Genomic DNA, 26,250 nt, shown 5'->3' on the forward strand with positions numbered 1-26,250 from the left:
ATGTGGTAAGAGATTCCATGTGTTTTGTTTACTTTCGAGTCATAATTGGTACATTTTTGATACACGCACAACGTCATTTTCAATTTATTTAGGTAAGACAAGACGCGGCACATTCATGACTGCGCTCGATGCAGACTAAACAACAGACGGCCCAATTGGGCCGTATTTGAAGCTTCACAACGCGCGCGGTAGTAACATATCTGGTTTGAGTATTTCATCATTGTCCTTCCCTAATAAGTTCTAGTTCTATTTTTACCTTTAAATATCTATACATATAGATAGGTGAACTTATAATTGTTTTTAAAATATTATAACAATTTTTAATAAAATCAAAACTTATAAGCAAAACAATCACCTGATGAAATTAAATATATTACTATAGCCCAGGGACACTCACAAACATAAGTAGATGTTTGAATTCCTATGCAATACACTGATTGATGATCTGCACTAAGTTGTTGTTCTCTAAAGCAGCGGCCACTCTCTCCTTGTCCGCTAGCTGTTTGTTGACCGCATGTTCTGACATGTGCGTACCCTCAGACACCTCCACCGTCACTTTGAATCGGCTTGGTAATGCTCGAAGCAGCTGCACTCTAATAGACAGACCTGTAATTATAAATAGATGGGCTTTTAAAAGTTTCTAGTAACAAAGTGTGCAGCAACTTATAAAATACAAGTAAAAACTTATTATATATTACGCTGAATTTTCCTTATCAATATTATTAAATGCTCTTTTATAGTCTGCTTACGAACTACACATGCAGCAAGTTATAAAACGCAAGTAAATTACGTACCTATCAAAGTAGCCATGCTGCAGTGTGGTATAGTTGGTGTGAAGTATACTCGGACCATGTTATCCTTGTTGTCGACGAATACATTCTTCTCCTCTACTACTCTGAGCTCTTCAAGAGTCAGAGGGTGTTCTGGGTCATTTATATTTCGAATTAAGTCGAAAATTTCTCGAGTATCTATCTCGTCAACGGCATCCTCGTCAAGGTCTCTAGACGTCACCTCCCGCTCAGATTCCTTTTCATATATATTTGGATTAACATTATCTGCTATTTTAGTCATTTTTAAACAAACATATCCCAATAAACCAATTAAAATAGAAATCCAGTCTACAAATATATATTAGTAATTTCTTCTTCTTCTTTAGTAATCTGTGATCCAAGTACATGCGCAAATCGCAATGTTTTGACTTTTGACAAATGTCAGATATATCAGCTGACTTTTGACAGTATTTGTTTTTACAATAACATATAACGCAGCAAAAAACTATGGATAAAATTTTATCTAGTTTTTTTTTAATTTAATTTGCCACCTATTTGACTTTAATTTGTATAACCGTTCAATAATAACGTTCTTTTAGCATTAAATCACACAAATTACACACATTGTATTAACAAGCTAGTTGTAAAAATGTACCCGTTGGTGGCAATAACTTTGACAGCCACAGCGTGACAATCATGAATTGTCAACAAATCAAAACCGTCAATAGTGCGTCAAAAGTTGTATCTAGAAATCCAGGAATCGATCAATACTTTCGTTTTAACGTTTTGTTAAGTGTTATAAAACTCCTCTTCATATTCTATCCAAGTCAGAAGAAAGTCGTCACCAACGAGGAGTAATAAACGTGTAAGTAGAGGTAACATTAAGCGTATTTTTTCCCCTAGGACTAAGGATAGCTCGACATTAGAAATTTTCTGTGAAACTGGGTGTTTTCTTAGCCTTTAGGGCGTATTAAACAATAATAAACAAGCATAATATATTAGCTACCTCTTCCTCAGTACTATCTTATGCGATATTTAATGATAATGTGACTAGTTAAACAGACAAAAGTACACATCAAACCATTTTATTATTTACTCTAGACTTAACTCACGCAGGTAAGTAATGAGTATAATAAAAACTTAGTCGTATCTCATGATATATAATAGGATTAATCTTCTTTATTCCTTTGTGGTTTTTATAATTGTGGATGAAGATCTCTTTCATCTCTTTTCTGTGAAATTTGCGAATCTAATAGACTTGTAATAAACTCACTTCAAATTTTTAAGTCCAAATTAATTTTTAATTTTGAACCTTTTACGCTGGTTTTCTCGCCGGGTTAGTTCCCGAATCGGTGGTAGGCATCATGTAGACATTCACAGAACATTTGCAAAAATTTATTCTGAATAAAAATTTTGAACCAATGCAGAGAAAAGTTATGGTATAGTTTAATTACTGCATTAGGAAACTTAATAAAAAAAATTATCTGTCTTTAAGAGAACATAAAACATGTAGCTGCCAATGTATTTATCAGTCAACAAATAGCTTTTTTTTGCAGATAAAATGGCAGCTGACCCGTGGGTTATCCAGCCCCACGAGCATGTGAAGTTTGCGGAGCACTTTCGTAACCTCGGCCCCATCAACGGCCACCTCACTGGGGAGCAGGCCAAGAGGTTCATGCTGCAGGTACTTCACTTTTTTATTTTGTTTATTTTACTTTATATTTTTTAGGGTTCCGTAGTCAACAAGGAAACTTTATAGTTTCTGTCTGTCTGTCCGTCTGTCTCTCCGCGGTTTTGCTCAGAGACTATAGGACTTACAAAGCTGTAATTTGGCATGAATGCACATATTAATTATGTCAGCAAAATGGTATATAAAATCTTTAAATTTTTTTTTATGGTACCTCCCTTACACCTTAAGCGGGGATGATTTTGTGGGGTGTCGTTGGAAAGGTTTTTATTAAATAATAAATATTATGAGTACCTATTCAAAGATCATTTTTCGATTTAGGGATCCATTTGTGAAATATGAAATTTTAAAGTGGAAAAAATTGTTAGTCCAGTGTCCCTCCCTTCTACCAGCTAAACAGTTGTTTCCAGAAAAGTGAAAAAATTCACAGGAGTAGGAAATATGCTGAATTTAAAAGGAAAACTATCATGGCTAAGAAGACTTCAAAAGTTATTAAGTAATAGTCAATCAACTATTAACAAAAAATTTTTTTGGGGAAGTACAAAGGAACTTTTCGTTCAAATTCCTTTGAACGGAAGTCAGAACTGAGATGATGCTGAACATAAGAATGTAAAACACGTTATAAATGTACATTCATTGACCATAAAAAAATTATCATAAACTATGGAACCCTATATTGCGCGTGGCCCGACACGCACTTGGCCGGTTTATTTGTAATTGAAATACAAACTATAGGCTTTATAACTATCATATTAGATACTTAAATATAAATAGAACATTATATTATGTAATAAGTGTTAAACATCTTTCACACATGCATAGAATACTGAGTAGTTATATCTTAGCTATTATATTAAAACATGCTATTTATTATCATTCATCAGCAGGAAATCGCTAGCTTGTTTCGAGTTGATCACATATTAATTCATCAGATCCTAATTCATATTATTAATGTTTAAAATAAAAAAAAAACTATTTCTCCAGTCACAACTGCCTCCCCCTATTCTGGGTCAAATCTGGTCCCTGGCTGACACCAATGCTGACGGCAAGCTTGACCTGAAGGAATTCTCTATTGCCTGCAAGGTAAGTCTCGTGATTATAATTCATAGAAATCTTTAACAGAGGAGAAGATGCTTGGATTAAGTTAGAACCATCATTAACTAATGCACATTGGACAATTCTTACTAAATTAAAAGAAAAGGGAAGTAAAGGTCACAGTACACATATCAACTCGGAAAGGGATCGGCACCGTATCGCCTCGAGCCGTTCAATATTGTTTGTATGAAACTCCCTACTGCAACGCACACTTAGCGGAACTGTAACGTGATCGCCTCGGAAGGGGACAGCGGTCGGTCGGTCGCCGTAAGCGAGCCGTCGCCTAGCCGTAGCCGAGTTGACGTACAGGCGGTACTGATACACTTTGTTAATACGTGCACACGTTAGGTTAGTAAGGCGATACGGTGACGTTCCCTTTCCGAGTTGATATGCAATATGTTAATATGCAACAAATATGCAATATGTTGCATTATCTTAACCTAAAATCAGATAACTGGATATAATAGTATAGACAGAAATTTTGCTATTGACCTATATCTACTTGTTTCTTCCGTGTGTAAATGTTAAACCTGGATATAAATATTCACGTTCGCAAAATAAGATTACAGCAGTTATTTTATTATAAATATAATTATTGATTTAATTGTCTTTAGATAATCAACCTCAAGCTCCATGGTATCGAAATACCGAAGGCGTTACCGCCATCGCTACTGGCATCGCTCAGCCCTACAGGTTCGTTTTTAACACATTTATGTTTTTATTGAAAGACTTCTGTAGTCTATATATATAAAAATGGATTTTCAAATGTGTCAGTCGCGCTAAAACTCGAAAACGGCTGGACGGATTGGGTTGATTTTAGTCTTAAAATATTCGTAGAAGTCCAGGGAAGGTTTTAAAGTGACACGAAGTTCACCGGGACAGCTAGTTTGTGATAATTTTTACAGTTAAATCTTTACATAACAGAAATTGGTTTATCTGTTACCACATCATGAAAAGTAAGCTGCGGACTGCAGTGCAGTGAATATAGAATAGTTGCAAACAAGCAATCAGTGATTAGGCGGGTCCACACCAAGCGAGCCGCCTCGGGCGAGGCCCGCCGCGCGCTGCAAGCGAGCAGCCTCGAGCGAGGCATGCTCGCTGAGGGCGAGGTGGACGGGCGTACACAGCAAGGTTGCCTCGCTCGAACAGCCCGAGCCATTGCTCACAAAGACACGATGGCACCGTACGTACGCCCGAGCCTGAGCATGCGCCCGCCTCGGACGAGCAACGTCCACACCAAGCGAGCGGTACGGCGCATGCCGCACGCGGCGGGCCTCGTCCGAGGCGGTTTGGACTTGGAGTGGACCCGCCTATAGCTTTACTTAAACACCTCTCTACCCTCCCTTTTTGTCCAGGGTCAATAAGGAATCTATTTCTGTTCATAAAATCAGTGTAATGTTATTTTACAATTTCAGGTGCAAAGCAACAGTTCCCACCACCGAAACCACCAATCCCACCCATGCCCAACATGTCCCAACCACTAATCGGTGGTCTACCTCAGTCTAACCAGTCCCTGCTCGGAGACTTTAACGGTCAGCCGTCCATCCCCGCCAAGCCGGCCCCACCAACTGTCCCCGACCTCATCTCCGGCGTGAAACCTGCTCAACCATTGATGAGTCAATTCAACCAGCCAATGGGTGCTCCAGTGCAGCCTATGATGCAGCCGCCATTGGCAACGGCTCAACCGGTCATACCAAACCTGCCAATGCAGAGTAGACCTCTGGTTGGCGCCCAACCGCTAGTCGGATTGGCTCAACCGTTAACTACGCAACCACTCATGAACCAGACCCCTCTGTTGGCCCAAAACATAATGGGATCTCAGGCGCCTCCGGTTCCGATCAACGGAATTGCAGCTGAACCGCTAATCAGTACGGCACCGCAACCACAGAATCTGATTAATACGTCGCCACCTTCACAACCTTTAATCGCTACCTCCCAACCACTACCTAGTCAACCACTGATGTCCAGTGAGCCACTGATCGGCATGGGTCAGACGTCCCCGCCTCAGCAGCCTCTCGTAGGTCCTACGCCCCTGGTCCCGAGCTCGCAGCCGCAGCCAACCCAACCCACTGGTCTGTCCAGTCCACCGAAGCCAACAGCGGTGACCACGACCGCCAGCCAGCCTGTCACCTCTACGCCGATCACTGCCGTCAAGAGCGATTCGTTCTCTAAGCCTGGTAAGTCGAGTATTTTAGAAACATAAACGAAAAAACTTACTAAGAAAAATAGTTAAAATGTTAATTTTCACCTAGTTAAATATGGCGGAGAATGCTGTTTTATCCACAACGCAAGATTTAGATTTTAGACAGTCAATCAGCTTTTAAATGTACGTAAAAAGAAGAGAGAAAATGTAAAAAGATTTTACATAACATATTACTATGAATTTATTGTACTAAATTTCAATTTTAGGGTCTCTGATGGGTTCGTTGGTGAGCAGCCCCACGGAGCCGATGGGTGTGGTCAGCCCGCCCCCCGGCGCCGATTGGGCCATCCCGCAGCCGCAGAAACTCAAGTACGTTTTTTATCTTCTCTTACTTCTTATCTTTTGCTTATACATCGCCTCATCTTTCTCTCTCACACATCAGCAGGTATTTGTGTAACTCTGTAGGAGTTAATGGGCTTCTGTACTCTCTCAATCCAAATATATACATATATTTAAGTAATATTGTAAGACCTGTGTTGTACCACATTTATGCAATAAATTATTCTTATTCTTATATACAGTGAAATCAGTCCAAATTATAGCTAGCTATCAGTGGCGAAGGGTGAATATTTTCGGAAGGGAAGCCGGAGTAAAAAATCTACTTACCAAAACGCTCAGCACTGATGTTCAACAATGTTCGAGTTTCAAGTTTGATAATGATGCCTTTGAAAAATGCCTTCTGACTTAAGTTGTATGCGTGACGGCAGTCGGCACATGCGGTCATTCAAAACTAAGTTTGGAAAACGAAGTTTCCTTCGACAGCAAATAATCTGTCAGACAACAGTCTCAGCTGTACGAGTCACAAATCACAATACAAATTAATTTAAATTCGCGACACTGCACTCTTCTTAACGCTAAAACAAATAACATTCGACATTTAAACACAAAACAAACAAGTTGTTTACAAACACTCATCCGCCATTTGACTCATAACAATTTTACTTCATGAAGTTCATCTTTCTCGCTCGCACTTGTGCGTTGCTAATTTACCTTTCTCTGTAATAACTCGACGAGTATCGGCTTATTTCCGAGTATATTGGCGCGTGGTAGAACGAGACAGAACATGACGAGTTCACAGGAATGAAAAGGACAGATGTTTACTATGAAATATCGTTGTATGAAGAAATAACCCGCTAATTTATCGGCTTCTATCGGGGACGGCCTGCACGTTGCATTGCCTATATAAATTTATAGGCGATTCATTATTAATTCAAACTATTTCAAGTGAGAGAAAACTTTATTGCATATAAAATTTTGTAGGCGTATAGTGAATTCAAAGTTTTTTAAGTATGTAAAATATTTATTAGATAAAAATGTATTTGGCCCATTGATTCGATTTTCCAATAGGGAAGCCGACGGGAATCGGGTTATATGGACTCTTCGCCACTGCTAGCTATAATTTACACTGATTTCTACTGGCTGGCTACTGTAAATCAATCTAGTAATCTCTAATAAAGTAAACCAACAGACTACAATGACACATCAGTACTATAAAACTCAAAATCTTTTGCAGGTACACGCAACTATTCAACGCGACGGATCGCTCGAAGTCCGGTTCTGTATCCGGTGCCCAGGCGCGCGCCATCATGCTGCAGTCGCGGCTGCCGCAGCCGGCGCTGGCCCAGATCTGGGCGCTGTCGGACCTGGACGCGGACGGCAAGCTGGGCTGCGAGGAGTTCGTGCTGGCCATGTACCTGTGCGAGCGCGCGGCGCACGGCGAGCCCGTGCCCGCTAAGCTGCCGCCGGATCTGGTCCCGCCCACTTTCAGGTGAGAACCGAAACGTTACAAGTCAGTTACCATGTCAATAAAGTAACTGTCAAGATAAATGTGGCCCATAATAGCTATAAATCGGGATGATGTCGTTACTTGAATTCGAATTTGAATGTATAACATTTGCTGTCCTTAAGTTCATTGCACAGCAATGAGGGTTCTTAAAGTTCGTAATATGTGACAGCTTTTTATCAACACTTGATTGATATGAATCTCTGCTTGATTTGATTAGCAAAACCGCGAAGCTAACGTCGCGTCGCTTGTGGTAAGTTGGGTCTAAGACAAAAGGAGTATCAAGAACGTGATTTTGTATATCGAGCGACAAACAAAGATGAAAAGAGGGTCGACATTGATTGATGATATTAATAAATGATAATAAAAATGTGGTATTTAATACAGGGCCCGTCGTCGCGAGTCAGTCACCAGTTCTGGCAGCACGCGGTCGTACGAGGAGCGGCGGCGAGAGAACCTCGCGCGCGGTCAGGCTGAGCTCGAGCGCCGCCGCGACCAGCTCGCTACGCAGCAGATACATGAAAAGGTACGTGGCAAAACGCTCGGGACTATGTCGGGAAGAAGAAGGAGAAGTGTCAATGTCAAAGTTGATGGCGGGGAGGGAGGCAAAAGCAAACACCTTTAATTTCTTATGTCAATTATGGGCAAAAGACTAAAGGGTATGGCGGAGCCAAGCTGCTAAGGTGAAAGGCTACGTTTCCACCAGATATGTGTTGCGAGGAATGTGTTTTTGAGAACCAATAGAATCGCTTCATTGACATGACCTTGCCATGACATCGCTCAGCGTGGCGATTTTATTGGATCTTAAATACATATTACTCGTAACACATCTCTGGTGGAAACGCAGCCTTAAGGCGGGATTATAGGCCACTGACGTTTTAGAATCTGAGGCAAACTTGCTCAATAGATGGCGCTCAATAGGTACATATTTACATAGCAAGCCATCGTCGATTTTAATATTTTCAGAAATAATGTGATCACGTGGTAAGCTCGACATACAGAGTAAGGATTAGCAGAGAGGCCATGTTCACCACTTGATAAACGAAATCTTAAATGAATTTGTATTATAATAAAATGATGTATTAGGTATTTAAATATGATGTTTGTTCTGTACTGTACACAAACATAAAAAATGTATTTCCTCTAAATAATACATAAACATTAGACAATGTATAACAAAATAAAGTATTACCCATACCTATACAAGGTGTAACAAAACTAAGTAATAATACTTTAGGGTGTGTATGTGTTCCTTGTAGAGAGTTCACTGTGAAAGTAGCAGCGCTGAAATACCAATTTTTTTCATACTTTTTATCCCGAAAAAATTTACGGTTCCTGTACATTGCATCAAATTATCGTAAGTAAAGAATTAGTAATTGTATAAATGCTCTTTACTATTTACTTTTAAATGCCGTCGCGATTTTTTGATAAAATCAAATAAGGTTCTAGGGCATTTCATTTCGATCACAATATATTTTCTGTAAAGAATCCTTAGTTATTTCCTCCCGAGGTGCACCAAAATCATGGAGTCATCATAGATCTAGATCTATCCGCATGATAATTGCACTATGTTTTTGCAATTTCTTGTGCAGATTTCAGTACTCCAGTGCTAAGATGTGATAATTCTTTCTATTGCTATGGATTGGACATGTGCGATAAAATAACATAATATCATTTTACAAAGTTTTGACACATAGATAACTCTCAGTTGCAGTACTCTGTACATTGTTTTCTGACTAAGCTGTAATGTTTACATTTTATGTCTTTCAAACCTACCAACCACCTTTCAAAACTACCAATTATCAAATAGCATCTTATTAGATAGTCTCTTGCCATGTAATTTAGGTTACAAAGCAATATTGTAGTATTTGTAAACCAAAAATGTTGACTAGGTTCCGAAATAAAACTCAGGCTACTGACCATTGCTTAAGAGTTAAGACGTTAAATTACGGCGCTGTATTGTACGGCCAGAATACTGGGATATATTTGTGAACATACTCTAGGTTTTCTATGATAGACAATCAGCCTCTGACACACAGATTTGGCTTATTATGTCATTCAATTTTTATCCATCAAAGCGCCTGTGGAATTGAAGTGGCAAATTCAAATCATTGCTATTGTATATTAACAAATCGTTCGAATTTGTGATCTAAACTACTTATTTTTATTATTATGTATCAAAAACGAAGCTGACCAGGACCTCGAAATCATAATTTAAACATTTTTGTGTAAAAATATTTTTTCCTGCATTTATTTTCGCTGAATTCTAGTCGAAATAAAATTTTGAAAGTATCATTCTTTATAACTGTTTTTTTAGTAGTAAATGGATTTAAATCAAAATTCTAAGCTGTCAGGAACCTTGGTAAGGAACGTAACAAACCTACAAAAAATGCTTAAATGCTTATAATTACTTCTGGTCAAAGTTCTAGTGAAAATAAAAACATGAAATTTCACTAATCCTCATTGTATACGGCCTTAAGAGGGCCTTTTGAAACTTTCATATTTGGCAAAAATGCAATGTGTATGATTTTTTTTTTTGATAAATTATTAAGATTGTATTGTGTTATTATAATACTTCAAATTCTGATCATCTATTTCTTATTTCATGCATATAATAGGAGGAAGAGGTAAAGTTTAAAAAAAATATGTATTGTGTAAATAATAACTTAAATCATATACAAGTTTAAGAAAACATTTCCAGTAGAATATGTGTAGCTTCCAAAGTAACAAACAACCATTTTCGAGAAAAAAAAACATTCTTAATGTTTTGACGCAGATGGAGAGAGAGCGGAAAGAGCGAGAAGAAGCGGAGAAGAAGGAGAAGCTGCGACTGGAGGCGCAGAAGAAGGAGCAGGAGGAACAGATGAGAAAACAGAAGGAGGAACAGGTGAGCATCAGAATGTAGCTGGATGATGATGATAATCACAATGAAAGTGCTACAAGGCTTTAAATGAACGTGGACGGGGCGCTGCTGGTAAAGGAGAACTCTCAAAAACAGGTCAAAAATGGCAGCGTTAGTTCCTTTTTTGGCCACGTTCATTTAAAGCCTCGTCGAGCTGTATGCTCAGTTGCTAAAGTTTTTTTTTTAAACTTTTATCTTTTCAACAGTGTCGTCGATCGGCTACTATTTTGGTATAATATTTAAAATCGCAAATTCGTCACACTTTTTTTACTTTGCTTAAATTCAGTAAGAGTTCTTAAATGGAAACATAAAATTTGTTACAGGAAAAGCGAGAGGCAGCTCGTAAAGAGATGGAGAGGCAGTGCCAACTTGAGTGGGAGAAGAAGAGGTAAGTGCCGTATTCCCAACATACCATGCTGATTTGGGCTGCCTTTGATATGTCACAAAACAGAAAACCCATTTACTAATGAAGATAATATTTACGCAGCTTATAACTATTATAAGGTCTGCTATCTCTGTCTATCGAGTGTCTCTTCCTTATTCGTTGTTTAATTTTTTTATAAGTAGGATACTTAGTCGCTGTTTAAATAATAAATACTTTATCAACAAGAAAAAGTATGTAAAAAGCTGTAATGTTTTTTTTTCTTCATCAGAACTCGTGAACTAGAAGCTATGCGTGCTGAAGAGCAGAGCAAGGTTTTGAGCCTAAAAGCGCGTAGCCAGGCGCTGGCCGCCGAGCTCGGCACCGTCACCACGCGAGCTGGCAACCTCGCCAAGGAGATCAGAGACACGCGTACAGCTGTCGCCGCCGCTAAATGCACCATCGACTCTATGAGGTGAGCTGGCAACGTCGCAATTGACTATAGGCGTGTAGCCAGGCGCTATCCGCCGAGCTGGGTACTGTCACCACGCGAGCTGGCAACCTCGCCAAGGACATCAGGGATACGCGCACAGCTGTAACTGCTGCTAAGTGCACCATCGACTCTATGATGTGAGCTGCCAACGTCGCAATTGGTAGTTGTTGGTGTCTCGGCGTGAGTTAGCTACTTAGCTTCCGCTAAGGACATTAATTTACTATAATTTATTTGTCTTTTGCGACTGGGCTATGGTAAGCGTATAGTATGAAATATCTTTGAGCTTGTAACCTGCAATATTGAAAGGCTATCATCGATAAATTATAATAATATACACATATTATGTGCTGTACGAGTAGGTCCGACTGCTGGCAACATCGCTAATGCCTATATCTTCTATAATCTATAATGTGCAACTGGTTTGTCGCAGGTCTGATCGCGACGCGAGCTGGCAACATCGCTTAACCTATACATATTATTTAACTTGTCTGTCGCAGGTCTGACCGTGACGCGAGTATGGCGGAGATGTCGCAGCTGAAGGCCAAGGTGAAGGAGCTGAACGCCAAGCAGATTTCCCTCAACAAGGAGAAGGCGGAGCTCGATGCCAAGGTGTGTGCACAATACATGTTGCTCAGGCATTTTCTTGTACCTCGTGCATGATACCTAGACTCTAGAGAGATATTAACGAACGAAAGCGTTAAACATGAAAAAGTGAGTGATTGATCCCAAGTTTAATTCAGCTTTATAAACATCAGTTTATTAATGATGATACACTGATGCAGTTTGACATTTACGAACATATTATTTAGTTTTTAATACCATATCGAGATTACTACGGCTCTGTTACTATTGTAAAATGTAACTAGTATAATTGTTTTGCTAAAAGAAGTATAGAAGTCATGTTCAGCAAATAAAATATTATACTTACATTTTCTCCGTTATTTCTGACAGGCGAAGGCGTCCGAAGGTGCGGGTGAGGACGGCAAGCTCAGCATGATGGAGGTCACACTCAAACAGCTGCGGGATAAGGTAATACGCAAAAATTTATAATAGAAAATTAAGCCTTGAGTGACAAAATCGTCCAACTAACAACACCTTAAAACGTGTGCTTTCAAACGAGATACAATATTCTCTTACTTGTCTGAAAGAGACAAGCATATAACGTCGTGTATAGTTTATATCCATCCGGTTATCAGACTGAGTTTCATTTCGATTTTATCTTTTGTCTATTCGCTTTTCGTCAAACCATTTTATGTATGCCATCCATTATGCCAGGTGGACGCAGCCAAAGCCATCGTGGAAAGCAAGAAGAGCGACCTGGAGTCCAACAAATCGCAGCTGGCGGAGCTGTCGGAGACAGTGGCCAAGCTCAGCGAGCGGTGCGAGGTGGTGTGGAAGCTGTACGAGCAGCGACGAGACGAGTACGTCCAGAGCCGCTCCACCGCGCCCGCTGATCAGTGGCCCGCAGGTGAGGAGAGAGTATGGTCCTCGTTGGTGTAATACATAATTATTACATTCACGAAATGAGTGTACGAGTTTGCGAAAGTGCGTGTACGCCCGTACAGACATGCACGCTAGGTAGGCTTTTGTACGCAGTCACACATTACGATATATTATTATATTATGGTGTTATTATTATAATATTGGACTGACATCCTAAATAATTGTAACTTAACCCTTCAGTAAGTGCCAAAATCTTTGCAAAAATGTAGGGTACGTGGTTTGCAAAAAAAAAATGGCACCCGGCCTACCCTCTTTGTACAAATAATGTAATAACCTTACATCTAATCCATATTTTATGTTTGTGTGAAAAATATTATAATATATGTTAAATTTTCTATCTATCAAGCCATCATAATATAGTATTTAGTCAGATGTGATATTTGTCTCATCACTGTAAACTTTGAAATCTATGTTTCTAACTATTTCGCAACAAATATATTAATACATTATTATAATCTCAATAACACAGAGCTATACAAACTGTTTATGTAAATTCTTTGAAATAACTTAACTTGTTATCAATAAACAGATAAGAGATAAGAGTAATAAAAACCGGTTTTGGTATTATACACAAGCAAAATGGTGTTATTATTATAATATTGGACTGACATCCTAAATAATTGTAACTTAATGACACGTTCACGATCACTTAAACTCTTTTACGTTTACACGTAACTGTGCGTTTTGTTTAACGTTTGTGTATCATTTGGCTTCTTATATTTCGTTAGCATATTACATTATTATATAAATTTGAATACTATACAGAGGCGGACTGGGGCACATCGGATGCGGCGTGGAGCGAGCCCGCCGCGGACACGTGGGGCGACGCGCCCGCAGCCAGCGGTACGTACGCACATTATGATTAATATAAGTATTAATGTGTCAGATAGGATCTGTAGCAATTTTATGGCATTCTTTAGTGTTTTGGTCATTTTATGAGTGACCAAGTGAGCGAGTGCAACATTGTATTAAATAGAGACGCCGTGCGAACATTCAATTATAATATGACCAGTGAAAAGTCTTTCTTAAAACGACGCATCTCGGTTTTAAATCACTCTTAACATTCATAATAAATCGTTATAAAATACAAAGTGGCTAAGAATACAGAAAACAATATCTTTAATTTATCCATTATTTAACTTACTACAGTATAAATGATTGTTATTTTTTGTACAGCGACGGAGGCGGTGCCCGCTGCGGCGAGTGTGGGCGGGGCGGGGGCGGGGGCGGCGCCGCGCTGGCGCTGCGTGTACGAGTTCACGGCGCGCACGCAGGACGAGCTCAGCCTGCAGCCCGGCGACCTGGTCAGTGCACACACACACGTTTTATATTATTATTCTGATAAGAGCCAGTTAAATAGGAGTTTTTTAAGACCTAAGCTAATGGTCGCATTATTAATATGAGTGAGCTAGTAAAGGTTCATCCATAAACACGTAAAAGGGATAGGGGAAGTCGACGCAGTGTGACATGGAGTGACAAGGAATGGGGGTTCCTAGTTCCTACCTATCCTGACCGCCCGTGACAAGGGGGGGCGGTGAAAATCATGTGACGTACTTCACAGATAATCCCTAATAAGATAAGAAGAATAAACGAAAATGATAATAACAGCTGTTTGTTGTATTGTTCAGGTGAGCGAGGCGCCAACACCACGCGGCGACGCCGAGCCAGGATGGGCGTGGGGCACTGCCAGAGGTTTGTCGCAGATATCTCAAAAGTTTTTACAAAAACATGGAATTGTGGTAGCTTAAGCTCCGGATTAGCAGTTAATACATAATATCTTCTTCTCGTATCTTCTTCTAAATAATTTCGTTGCGGGTCCAAGACAGCTTTAGCACGTCCATCGTGCCTTAGATCATATCAAAGGGTTTTCGTGGTTGGATACCGCTGTCGATCCTGGCGACACAGGAGATACAGTGGTGGGCCAAAGCCCGTTTAAAGTTAACACATAAGCTGCTTTTTATCCCGAAATAGGTCTTAGTTTCCATGGTAAAGTGTGAATTAGGTTTAGGTAAAAGCTGGTAATCTGTACCGGTAGGGGTGATACTGTATCTCGCGACAGCAATGCAACAGGCGTTACTTTATTACTTATAACTTGCAGGTCAGTCCGGCTGGTTCCCGGAGTCATACGTGGAGGACCTGACGGCGGTGGCCTACACCGACGCCGTGGAAACTATAGAAACTAAGACGCAACTAGAAGGTGACTTTCTATTTACATAATTATATTTTTGTACAATGTCTGTAAATTGTCAAACTACTATAATGTCTCAGACAATTTTGTAATTATAGTCTCTGTGTGAATCAATTTACTTGAAAGAAGGAAGGAATAATATTTAAGTAGTGCACAATTATTTTTTTTATATTAACATCGAGCAATAAATTGGATTTATAGTCTGTCAAAAAAGTGAAAAAATTAAAAAGTGGCAAAATCGTAGTGTCATCCCTTTTTTCTCCACTTTTTTGACAGACTATACTTGAAGATTCAATTTGAAATATAAGAAGTAAGACACTTTATAAAACAACATACTTATGTTTATAGCTGTGGTTGACAATGCTCTGACTCCACCGGGTATGTTACACCCCGCCCCCAAAAACATAACCTCAAAAAAACCCGCACGGATTTGCTTATTAGAAGTCAATAATGTTTTTGGATTTCCCGCTTTTGTAATACCCTAAAATAGTTTAAATTATGCGTGCGACGACAAATATTTCCTTTTTAATAAATAACACATTTCATGTGTTTATCTTTTTCTGTCAAGTGACTTTTCTAAGGAATCTTACAAAATAATAACATAATTAATTATATAATAATTGTGATATGTACCTATAACTCCTTTATTAGTGTTGTTTGCTTGCACGCTGTCTGGCCCTGTATACATATTCTAACAGCTGTATGTATGTTCAGGTATCGCAGAGGTACCGGAAGCGGAAATCGCCAGCGACCTCGGTGGTGCGATGCCCGCTGTTGGTAAGTAATATTATATCAAAACCTTGATACTGCACAAAACCTCCAATTTACGTTATATTGTTAATCGTTTGACAATTCTTAAATACGATTTAATAACGAAAAATTATACTCGGGCTTGTTAATCTTGTCTTGCCTTAGTTTCATCGTCGTTGAAAAAGCAACCTTAACAATGACAGCAACAATAGTTGGTTACTTAGGGGTGGGTTGCACCAGAGGCGTAGTTATAGGGTTTAGGTTATCGTCAAATATGGCGTCCATTATAGGTATTTGACAGGTCATTTGACATTATTAAGTTATAGTTAAAGTAAATTGGTGCAACCCACCCTAAAGTTTCTGTTGTTGTAAAAAAGTGTTAATTTTTAACCGATTTAGAGTTCATTTCATTTACTAGCCCCAGACTTTTTCTATCGAGGCAATAACCTAAATAAAACTCTGGAACTAACTGTCACCAGCAGTATTTCCGGACCTATACGGCCTGCAAACTTTCAAGAAAAGAGCGTATCCCTCTTAAAAGGCCGGTAACGCCCCTGCAGCTCTTCTGATATTACGAGTGTCCATGGGCAACGGTAGTTGCTTTCCATTAGGTGACCCGTTTGCTCGTTTGCCTCCTTATTTTATTTAAAAAAAACCTCCCAACAGAGGGCGGCGACTTCTACATAGCGGCGTACCCGTACGCGTCGGGCGAGGCGGGTGACCTGACGTTCGAGGCGGGCGAGCGCATCGAGGTGATGCGGCGGGACGGCGACTGGTGGACCGGCAGGATCGGCAGCAGGTTAGTAGAAGGGGATCGGTGAATGATTCAGCTTCGTCAGTCATCAGCGGGGCTAAAATGGTCACGTTTAGCAATTCCTCTCAATCAATTCACCAAATGAATTGTCAAAACTGCCAAACTGACAAATTTCAAATTAGTACAAATTACTAGACATGAATTGCAAGCAGACTTGCATTTTGCGATTTAAAAAAAAATAATCATATTATATTATGATTCATAATATGATTCTCCAAAGTTACCATTTTAGCCCCGCCGTACTGATTTTGCATCAGCTTCGAAATCAGCGGGCAGCGGGGCGGCGGCGGCATGGGCGGTGGGAGTGGCGTCTTCCAATGTATAGATTTATGTACTGGCCTCGAAGGCAGCGGCGCGGCGTACTAGACGGCTTCCCGCGCCGCCGCCACCGCTCCCGCCCCGCTGCCCGCTGATCTCGAGACTGAGGCCTAAACGAAATCGAATCAAGATCGACAACACAATGACAAAAAGTTTGACGCAAAAATATTATTGAAATAAAGTTTTGAAGTTAGAAGTTCAGCCTGCCGTGTGTACCTCTATTGCTATAAGTAGATGTTCTACTTGTATTTTTATTTATAGTGATACTGATTTTAATGTTTGTGTCGCAGAACCGGCATATTCCCATCCAACTACGTGACGAAGGACGCGACGGCCGGCACGGACGTCATGTCCGCCATCCCGGAGACCCGCGAGCCGGAGCCGCAGCCCGAGCCGCAGCCGGAACCCCAGCCGGCACCGCAGCCCGTGCAGCCCGAGCCGGAGATCAAGCCGGAGCCTGTACAGGCGAGTTACAAGAGAGAAAGACAAAAGAGAGAGAACGTAACACACGTTCTAACCGTTCTAAACGCGTGCGCTGCGATCTGGGGCCGTCAAACAAAAAAGTTTTGAGACTCAAACGAGGCTCGAACGAGAATGCCTATTCTAAAATACGTGAAATGACGTTGTTAGAGCAAGATGAGGCATTCTCGTTCGATTGTTCGAGTCTCAAAACGGTTTCGTAGTAGGCCTACAGCTGGTCCTCATTATAGTTGCCTGCAGCCTATCATATTTTCATATGTAGATGTTTTTCCTGTCATGCGGAACAGGCGAGCGGCCAAGAGCATGTTGTCACCCGCATGCGTATACATCCGCGCGGGTGATAACACGTACGTCAGGAAAAGCGCTCTCAAAGCAACTAGTTTCTAATTATAATTTATTTATTTATTATGATTTGTTTATAGGAGCAGAAATCATCAACGCCAGTGTCATCGGAAGTAGCAGCGATAACGGAAAGCGCGGCGACGGCGGCGGCGGGCGGGCGACCCGCTTCCGCCGCGCGGCGAGACAGCGGGCGGGACTCTGCCGCCGGCCGCCGCAAGCACGAGGTCGCGCAGGCGCTCGCCAACTACACCGCCACCAGGTGAGAGCGAGATAGACACAAACTAAGAGAGAAAAAGAAACACTCGCGCGTGCGTATACGCACTTGCGAGCAGGACCGCGCGCATACACAGAAATTGTACGCAAAGTTGCTCTCTCGTAAGTCGCGCTGAGGTTAGAATTCACAGAAACATGTGATTTTAAAGCGAACGACTGCCTGAGTTATATCAGTACGGTCGTAAAAGAACACTATGTAATTTCTTGTAAAATCAAAATTAAAAAATTATCATCTTTATTCTATATTATATCTGCATACAAGCTAATCAGAATATTATGCTTCAAACTTAATTTTGTTGCTTGATATGCCAAATTGTTAAACATGAGTGAACTCGTTTTTCAGTCCCGAGCAACTCTCCCTGGTGAAGGGTCAGCTGCTGGTGGTGCGCAAGAAGGCGGACAGCGGGTGGTGGGAGGGCGAGCTGCAGGCGAAGGGCCGTAATAGACAGTCCGGCTGGTTCCCCGCCAGCTATGTTAAGGTATATAATAACATTATAAATCTCATCAGATATGCCCGCACGTATGCACGCACAGATGTACGTTATGTAATATGTGCGTACATGCGTTTACGTTTATTTATGTATGTATGTTTTGTAAAAAATCATTACAGATACATGAAGGTACCCGATAGATGTGTACGCTCGTATGCACGCACAGACGTACGTTAATTGCGTAAATCTGTGCGTGTACGTACCCTGACGTATAATTTAACGTTACCGATACGTAAAAAATTAAATAAACCAAATTAAGTAACAATGTTTTCGTTGAAATGACAGCTCACTTGACGGTACTCAAACAACTCTTTCAGGTTCTACAATCCTCCGGCCGCACCTCCGGTAGGACGACCCCCGTCATGTCCAAGATGGACACCGTGCCCACAGAAACTGTCATCGATAAGGTGAGCTTTATTACATCTGTAATTTTAATTCAGTTTCTAAAGGTGTCTCTTCACAATGGACTACGCTGGCCCACTACAAGCCATCGCCACTGTGTAGACGGGGTAATAGAGTCTTAATGAGTAATGACGGACGATTTTCAGGCGTGGCATGCAGTGAGCCATCGCGGGCCATTATATACTGGCTACTTAAGACTGCTAGTTGTGTAATGCGTGGTTAATTAATAATGAGACCTATATTGTGGTCTGCGTCATCATCGTGGGACAAAGCTTATGTGATTACGGGGCTCTGTGTGAGCGGTACAGTGGTACGAATGCGAGTTTTTGTCGCTGCTCATTGTTCAATACGAATAGTTACCATTTTTACCACTAGGGGCGCTGTTTCATTCATCATACTGTTTGCAGGTGATCGCGCTGTACCCGTACACGGCGCAGAACGCGGACGAGCTGAGCTTCGAGAAGGACGACATCATCGCCGTCACTGACCGCAGCCAGGACCCCGCCTGGTGGCAGGGTACGTGTACACACACACACACACACACACACATAACATCATAACATACGGATTTGCACGCACATGCACATACAGCACGGAACGCGGACGTGTAGTCGAGCTTCAGGGAAGATGACATTATGACCGCGACGGAAACCCGTGCTTTGGCTCAAATAGGCCCGTTCGATCGTAAAAAATAACTACGGTCACAGCTTCTGTGACCGTGACCGTAGTTATTTTTACATAATTATTCTTAAATTGGCGTAAAACACCTAAAACTTAAGTATCTAATCACACCATGCCGAACATACGCGGCCGAAGCATTCGGCTGATACTATACGGCTTTTACCCGAAGGGGGTCCGTACAAGCCTAAATTTAAATCCTATATTTTGTAATCTTAAAAAATGTATTAACTTGTATGGAATTAAATAAAGCTCTATTATTATTATTATTAAACACTTGACCGTTATTTGAAGCATAATAATTGAGATAGGCACTTCCATTTCCGCAGATTTTACCTCCTTTCTTTCCTGAATGTTGGTAGCTCTGTCAACCTTGGCGCCATCATTGAGCAGGTAGAGGGAGAATTCCCGCTCGACTATGATCATTGGCGTTTTGTTTTCCGCACCGCACAGTCGTGCTCAGAAGTCATTACGTAATATACCTCCTTATTATATAACTAACTCCCAGTTATATAATTTAAGTATAAAGTGAAATAATTTCAGTGTTGTGTTTTTACCGTTTTTCAAGGTTTTGGTAATTCACGTAAGTTATATTTTTATACATTTTTTCTTTAGAAAAGATGAACATTTCATATTAATAACGATTTTATCGTTCGTATCGTTACTTTAATAACGAATATAAATTTAAATACTACATTTAAATTTTTAAATATTAATTTTCTAGTTAAGTTCTTGTGTTTGTGTTCTTTCCTAGGTTAAGGTAGCTATTAATAATGAATAACGAATGTGAATTTGTTCATGATTCGGTAGTGACACCAGCTAACGTTAGATTTGAAACTACCCACTAATGTGGTTAATAAAAAAGGCCTTGTTCTCGTGCAAGGTCATCTAGTAGTAGTAGTTGAACAAATGATTCGAGCTCGTCATCGACTTCTACTTCACACAGCAAACGTAAATCGAGGCGCCGCCGCCACAAAAAGGGGGGGAGCAAATACAGACAGCGCTATGACCACCCTTTAGCTAAATTAACTCAAGAGGTTAATGAACTTAACAAAAAGGTTAGTTATTTTTACGAAAACCGATCTATTTTTCAAGGTCATGTAATTCTATCGACGATAATGTCAGTCGGGAATTGTATAGCAAATCAAATGAAAATGAAACGACCGTTAGCAATTCTTTATAACCGAATCTTGTTTTTGAAATTGAAACAAAACTTAAAGAGACGTCCGTTACGAAAACTTCCCTTTTGGAGATTTTGGCTATATTAAATAAATATTCAACATAATAATGAATAGTCAGAAGTTCATTATTCTGAAGTTCAAGAATTTTATAATCATATACTAGTTTTTGTTGATTTAGAGGTCAATGATGAGCTTAAATATTTAAAAAAAAAAAAAAAAAACCTCACGTGCACAAATCATACGCGGCATTATTATATTGCGTACTTATGCAGCGCGGAGCATTGAAATCTGCTCTTAAGAATTTGTTAAAATGGTCACACGCTTCAAGCTTGACCCCTGAAGGTTAAATGAAACCGTTAAGGATTTGTATCACAACGTCAGAATTACTTCAATTAATTTGTGGTCTGAATCTATGATGAGATCTATGAAGTTTTCAAATGAGACGCAATGCAATTATCAATTTTGTTCATGACCCAGTTCTGGCAATAATTTTATCTAAGTTAATTCCGAGTTGCTGGTGTCACTACTCGAAAAGACTGAAGGAGCTCGTAAAACCTTTGTTGCGAATAGTCAGAATAATGTTGCTGCCGCTGCGCAAGCGGGTTCTAGAGCAACAGATTGACTCGCCGCCCCCCGCAGGGGCAGGCTAAGAGTTATATATCCGCGCAGGGTATGTCTCATGGATGTTGTGCTAGCTCGCACATTTCCCATGCTCACCAGTCTGCGCAAGGCTGTTCTTACAATCGTCCCCCGCAGGGACAAACAATAAATTTTGAACCACGGTCAATGCCTAGCAATGCACGAAGTTCTTTTCACTCGAGAGCTTAGCCTACCCACGCAGAGGCAGACTAAGAATTATATACCCGCGCAGGGTATGTCTCATGGATGTTGTGCTAGCTCGCACATTTCCCATGATCACCAGCCTGCGCAAGGCTGTTCATACAATCGTACCCCACGGGGACAAAGAAATAATTTTGAACCACGGTCAATGCCTGGCAATGCACGAAGTTCCTTTCACTCGAGAGGAGCTCGATTGGACAACTGAGAGAACTTCCACGGCAAAAGTACCCGTGAATATGCCGCTTCTCTTTCGGATCTCGGGAATCTCGGGGATCTCGGGAATGCCAAAAAACGTAAGTACTGACAATCAAAAATTCAGAGCGGGTCAAACTTTGAAGTTTTACCGCCGTTTCTCGTTCGCAGCGCCTAGATGCTCCAGGTTATTATTATAAAGATTCTAAAAGGGTACCGCATACCATTCATAGAGAAACCACCTCGGTTCATTCCAAAATTAAACCAAAATCATTTTTCTACCACAGAGTCGGAAGATATGTATCTCCAAATTCGACAAATGATATTCCAGGGTGTATTAGAAGTTGCCAGCCCCTTGCCAAGTTTTATTTCGACAATGTTTCTGGTCCCTAAGGTCGACGGGTCCTGCCGTCCTATTTTCAATCTTTCCACTCTATTCGGTTATGTTTTGACTCAGCCATTCGGGCTCATAAATGTTCAACTAATGACAGTTTCGTTTTGCAACCCGACGATTGGCTTTGCAAAATATACCTGTCCCAAGCTTATTTTACCTGGCAGTCGCTCCATCGCACTGACGGCTCCTACGTCTGTATACAAGGGACAGTTGCTGCAAATTACTTGCTTATTGTCCGGTCACCTGCTTCCCTGACCAATTGGGTTAAGCAAAAACCTCAGAGAGCAAGTTCTGCGTATAATCGTTTATTAGGACGATTATCTTATTGCTTATTAAAACAAAATCATCCTACAGAAGCATGTCCACATTTTGCTTCAAAGGATTTACTTACGCCTCATCAAGACCTGGTATTTCTAGGTGTTCGTTGGAACACGTTTACAAAACGAAAAGCTACTTCCAGGCGAGAAAATGTCTAAAATTCATCAAAAGATTTTACCAGTCCTGAGTCCTGACAAAGAGTCTGGTAGATCTAAAGACCTTGCAGAGCATCCTCGGTCTCCTGAACTTCGCCAGTTTCATAGTACCGAAGGCTACATTACCGAGCTCTCTTGTCTCTTCTCATAGACTTAGATAAGTCCGCATTTCCGAATTGCTGCTCTCTACCGAGACAAGCGTTACGCTTAGCGACGATCTTCGGTGGTGGTTGCAAAGTCATCATCTATCAACTTCCATTCATTGGGGCCCACCATCGCACTGCTTGGCAACAGATGCGTCGGACCTAGCTTGGGGTGCTCAACTCGACCACCTTTTCTTAACGGGGACATGGTCAGCATAAGAAAATTTCATGCATTACAATCAGAAAGAGCTTCTAGCGCTCTGCTTCTCCGAGGTCAGCAGTCAGCACCAGACTCTCCCTCGCTCGACAGTTCTTTGGCAGAGCGACAATCGAACAGCTATAACCTACATTTGGGACGAAGGTCGCACCAGGTCAGATACCCTGATGGACATAACCATTCAGATTTTTCGAGTTATTGGATCATTCCCAAATCTGTTAACTTCTTGCACGGAGAAAATCACAAAATGCGGCTTACTTGTGTGAACGATCTATTTGCTTCCGCCGAAGCTCATGTAGTGACTAATTATGTAACTCTCGACTTGACCGATCAAGCAGGTTTATATCACGATGCCTTTTCTCAGGAGTACCCCCTAGCCTAGGTGTTTAATACCCAAAGTCCTGGCTCACCTAAATCAGGCTCAAAGAATTTATCTCCTAGTGGTTCCACGCTGGAAACGAGTATTTTGGCGGGCAGATCTCAAGTCGAGTGCAATAGCAGCACCGTATACGATTCGCGATCTGGAGAAATACAAAATCGACATTTCAGCGGTCCCTCTTCCAAAAATCAGGAAATGACCCTGGAAGTATAGAAATGTGGGTGTGGTTGTAAAATTGTAAAATTTCTGAGGCTGAGATGATAACCATATGGCATTATTGTTATTATCATGGCGACCTTCCACTCTCAAAACTTATAAAGTTGCCTGGTATAGATGGTTATCCTGGTGTAAGTTTCACAGATGTGATGCTATGATGCTCACAAGCCGACGGCCACAGTCCTTGCAAAATTCTTAGCTTATCTATTTTTAATAGATTAAGCTCTCTTACAACACTATTTTCTTACATAAGTAGATATCTTCCTGTCTGATACAGAGATTTCTGGCCCTTTAAGTTCTTACGGTTTGGTAAGACATGTTAAAATCTATTGCATTGAAAAAGCTTGTACAACATAAATTAAAAACTTATTTAAGTCTTATACTGTTGACGCCAGTTGACGCAAGTAATTTATTTGTATTTTCTAGACATACAGATATTTTGCTTTTGTTTTCGTTGGGCAGACGTGTTCATGATCTTACACACTGTAAGAATACAGTGGTTTAAAATTTTTTAATGTGATTAATTTATTTAGTCATTACTAAAACGAACAGTTCTGATTCTAGGCAATCTAGCTGGAAGATTTTAAGAAATCCCAGTAATAACCAACCTTGCTGTTTACTGGGTTAAATGCTGTAATCACTTTTTTCATCGCAGGCGTAGCGATTAGCGAAGCTAAATGTGCAATTTATTTACGAGTTTGCGAGGAAAACCATCTGCCGCCTTTAGCTGGCAGTATCAAAACTAACTTGTCTGAGACAACTGCACCACCAGGTAACGTCCGCTCAGCTATGGCTGAAAGTTGGAGAGACATTAGACAATGTATCCATTCATGAAATACTTTTGGGGCCGTTATTGAAAATCGGTACAAAAAAACTAGTACTTTAATCTAATTCTAACGATTTAAGAAATTATTTTGTTCCTTTAGTTGATTTCATTATGTCCATATCAAAGCTTTTACAAGTTGTATTTTTGATTTGTCAATCAGTTTTTGGTGTAATAATTGTGTAAAAAAGTGTTTGAACACTGGATTTTCTATTCCATCACTCTTATATCACCTATATATTCATTTATAAAGTTTTAGAAGTATTCCCACAAGGAATTACTATTTTTATTTTATATTGTTATATTTTCTTTTCACATTGGCGTCTTACTTTTATTTTGTCACATTGGCGTACATCATCACCAGGCGATAACAAACACGTCTCAATTATTATGCTTCAAATAACGGTCAAGTGTTTAATAGCAGCGTTTTACCCTGAAATAAAACGCTTATTAAATACTTACCTTATTTGAAGCATAACTTTATTTCTGCCTGGTGTAATTTCGACTCAATGATCATAGTCGAGCGGGAATTCTCCCTCTACCTGCTCAATGATGGCGCCAAGGTTGACAGAGCTACCAACATTCAGGAAAGAAAGGAGGTAAAATCTGCGGAAATGGAAGTGCCTATCTCAATTATTATGCTTCAAATAAGGTAAGTATTTAATAAGCGTTTTATTTCAGGGTAAAACGCTGCTATTATTGGTGTGTCATCGGTAATTTAAAATACATTGCAGGCGTAATCTTGCCGAACTTCGGCCGCGTATCTTCGGCATAATGTGTTTAAAGACACTAAAAGACAAGACAAGTCGTCATAAGACTTGCAACTTCTATGAGTGCGTTTAATCGACACACATCGACGAAAAAAATAACGACTTTTTTTATTCCAGGTGAGCTGAGAGGCATGACAGGCCTATTCCCCAGCAACTACGTCACTAAACTTGTCAACTAATTTTAAGCTCACCGTCATAATATTGTTGTTGATCAAACTTTACACTATGTAGACCAGACGGTTATACTTATGTGATTAAGATAGTATGCTAAAAGCTTTTCAAACTATACTAAGCTTATAGATTGTGAAAAGCTGTTGAAATCGAAATCATGTGCTTCATAGGATAATGGCACTTTTTAGTGATGGTATAACACTAATTAATAAAGTAGATTTTTTGCTTTGTTGCGTCTACTTTAGAACTTGTGATTGTATTACATAATACATTGTTATGACCAAAGATAGTCATTCCTTAATGTGTTTTTATCTTATAGTGAATTAAAAGACATTGACTATGGTATTATATATATAAAAAATATATTAGTACCAAGCCGCGAGACAAATACACTGTTTGTCAAGCATGATAAATAATTTTAAACACAAAGTACCAGCATAATATAGCGTCACAGCAATGATATACATGATAATAATATTTTATGCTGAAATCCAAATGTTATGATGTTTTATAATATTATTAAAAAATGTAACTTTTGTTCTCGCCATTAGATGTTAAAATTACGAATTTCACAGGTAGTTCTATATAGTACAGAACTGCTTGCTATTTAAATGAATTTAGTTGTTGCTAGCCTAAAGTAGATAATATATTATGTTAATGATCAACTTTGTTTTATTTAACAACCTTGTTGGAGAACACTGAACTGTCGCCAGCAGCATTTCCGGACCAATACGACCTAATAGATTTACTGAATGAAGGATTCAATAAGAGAAAATAAAAATAAATTACACTATTGTATTTCGTCATTATTTTACTAACATTTAACACAAAACAGAAAAGTAATATGGACTTTTATAAGTGTAATAATTTATAAATTTTACATAATACGGTTATTTCAACTCTAAGTAGTAATATAAT

The 26,250-nt window shown here is 40.0% G+C and overlaps 2 protein-coding genes across 4 annotated transcripts; one reads left to right on the forward strand and one right to left on the reverse strand.

Moving 5' to 3' along the window:
• Positions 1-358: 358 nt before the first annotated feature.
• Positions 359-1,134, reverse strand: LOC121736586 (MIP18 family protein galla-2). Its single transcript, XM_042127892.1, has 2 exons — positions 795-1,134; positions 359-606 (listed from the first exon to the last, which is right to left on the reverse strand). The coding sequence occupies exons 1-2, from the start codon at positions 1,069-1,071 to the stop codon at positions 422-424; spliced, it is 462 nt and encodes a 153-aa protein (XP_041983826.1). The 5' UTR covers positions 1,072-1,134; the 3' UTR covers positions 359-421.
• Positions 1,135-1,439: 305 nt separating this feature from the next.
• Positions 1,440-25,994, forward strand: LOC121736533 (intersectin-1). 3 transcript variants are annotated; one of them, XM_042127789.1, is made up of 28 exons: positions 1,440-1,635; positions 2,327-2,454; positions 3,442-3,540; positions 4,167-4,245; positions 4,968-5,729; positions 5,962-6,064; positions 7,269-7,523; positions 7,926-8,064; positions 10,157-10,165; positions 10,315-10,425; positions 10,764-10,828; positions 11,094-11,276; positions 11,792-11,903; positions 12,246-12,323; positions 12,570-12,762; positions 13,563-13,640; positions 13,974-14,101; positions 14,426-14,489; positions 14,896-14,994; positions 15,334-15,363; positions 15,700-15,762; positions 16,402-16,534; positions 17,158-17,332; positions 17,770-17,948; positions 18,306-18,441; positions 18,771-18,860; positions 19,263-19,371; positions 25,279-25,994. In XM_042127789.1, exons 2-28 carry the CDS (start codon positions 2,332-2,334, stop codon positions 25,338-25,340), a joined length of 3,657 nt encoding a protein of 1,218 aa, XP_041983723.1. In that variant the 5' UTR covers positions 1,440-1,635; positions 2,327-2,331; the 3' UTR covers positions 25,341-25,994. The 3 variants fall into 3 exon arrangements, with proteins under 3 accessions (XP_041983723.1, XP_041983724.1, XP_041983725.1); XM_042127790.1 differs by lacking the exon at positions 15,334-15,363 and having other exon boundaries at positions 1,441-1,635; XM_042127791.1 differs by lacking the exons at positions 10,157-10,165; positions 15,334-15,363 and having other exon boundaries at positions 1,441-1,635.
• The last annotated feature ends 256 nt before the right edge of the window (positions 25,995-26,250 follow it).

The sequence above is a fragment of the Aricia agestis genome, chromosome 19 (genome assembly GCF_905147365.1).
Source record: "Aricia agestis chromosome 19, ilAriAges1.1, whole genome shotgun sequence".
Taxonomy (NCBI): domain Eukaryota; kingdom Metazoa; phylum Arthropoda; class Insecta; order Lepidoptera; family Lycaenidae; genus Aricia; species Aricia agestis.

Excerpts from the sequence above, each read along its gene's own strand:
- LOC121736586 (XM_042127892.1), bottom strand. The coding sequence starts at position 1,071 with ATGACTAAAATAGCAGATAATGTTAATCCAAATATATATGAAAAGGAA. Across the intron at positions 607-794 it reads CAGCATGGCTACTTTGATAG|GTCTGTCTATTAGAGTGCAG; the intron begins GTACGTAATTTA and ends TTATAATTACAG.
- LOC121736533 (XM_042127789.1), top strand. The coding sequence starts at position 2,332 with ATGGCAGCTGACCCGTGGGTTATCCAGCCCCACGAGCATGTGAAGTTT. Across the intron at positions 3,541-4,166 it reads AATTCTCTATTGCCTGCAAG|ATAATCAACCTCAAGCTCCA; the intron begins GTAAGTCTCGTG and ends AATTGTCTTTAG. Across the intron at positions 5,730-5,961 it reads CGATTCGTTCTCTAAGCCTG|GGTCTCTGATGGGTTCGTTG; the intron begins GTAAGTCGAGTA and ends TTTCAATTTTAG.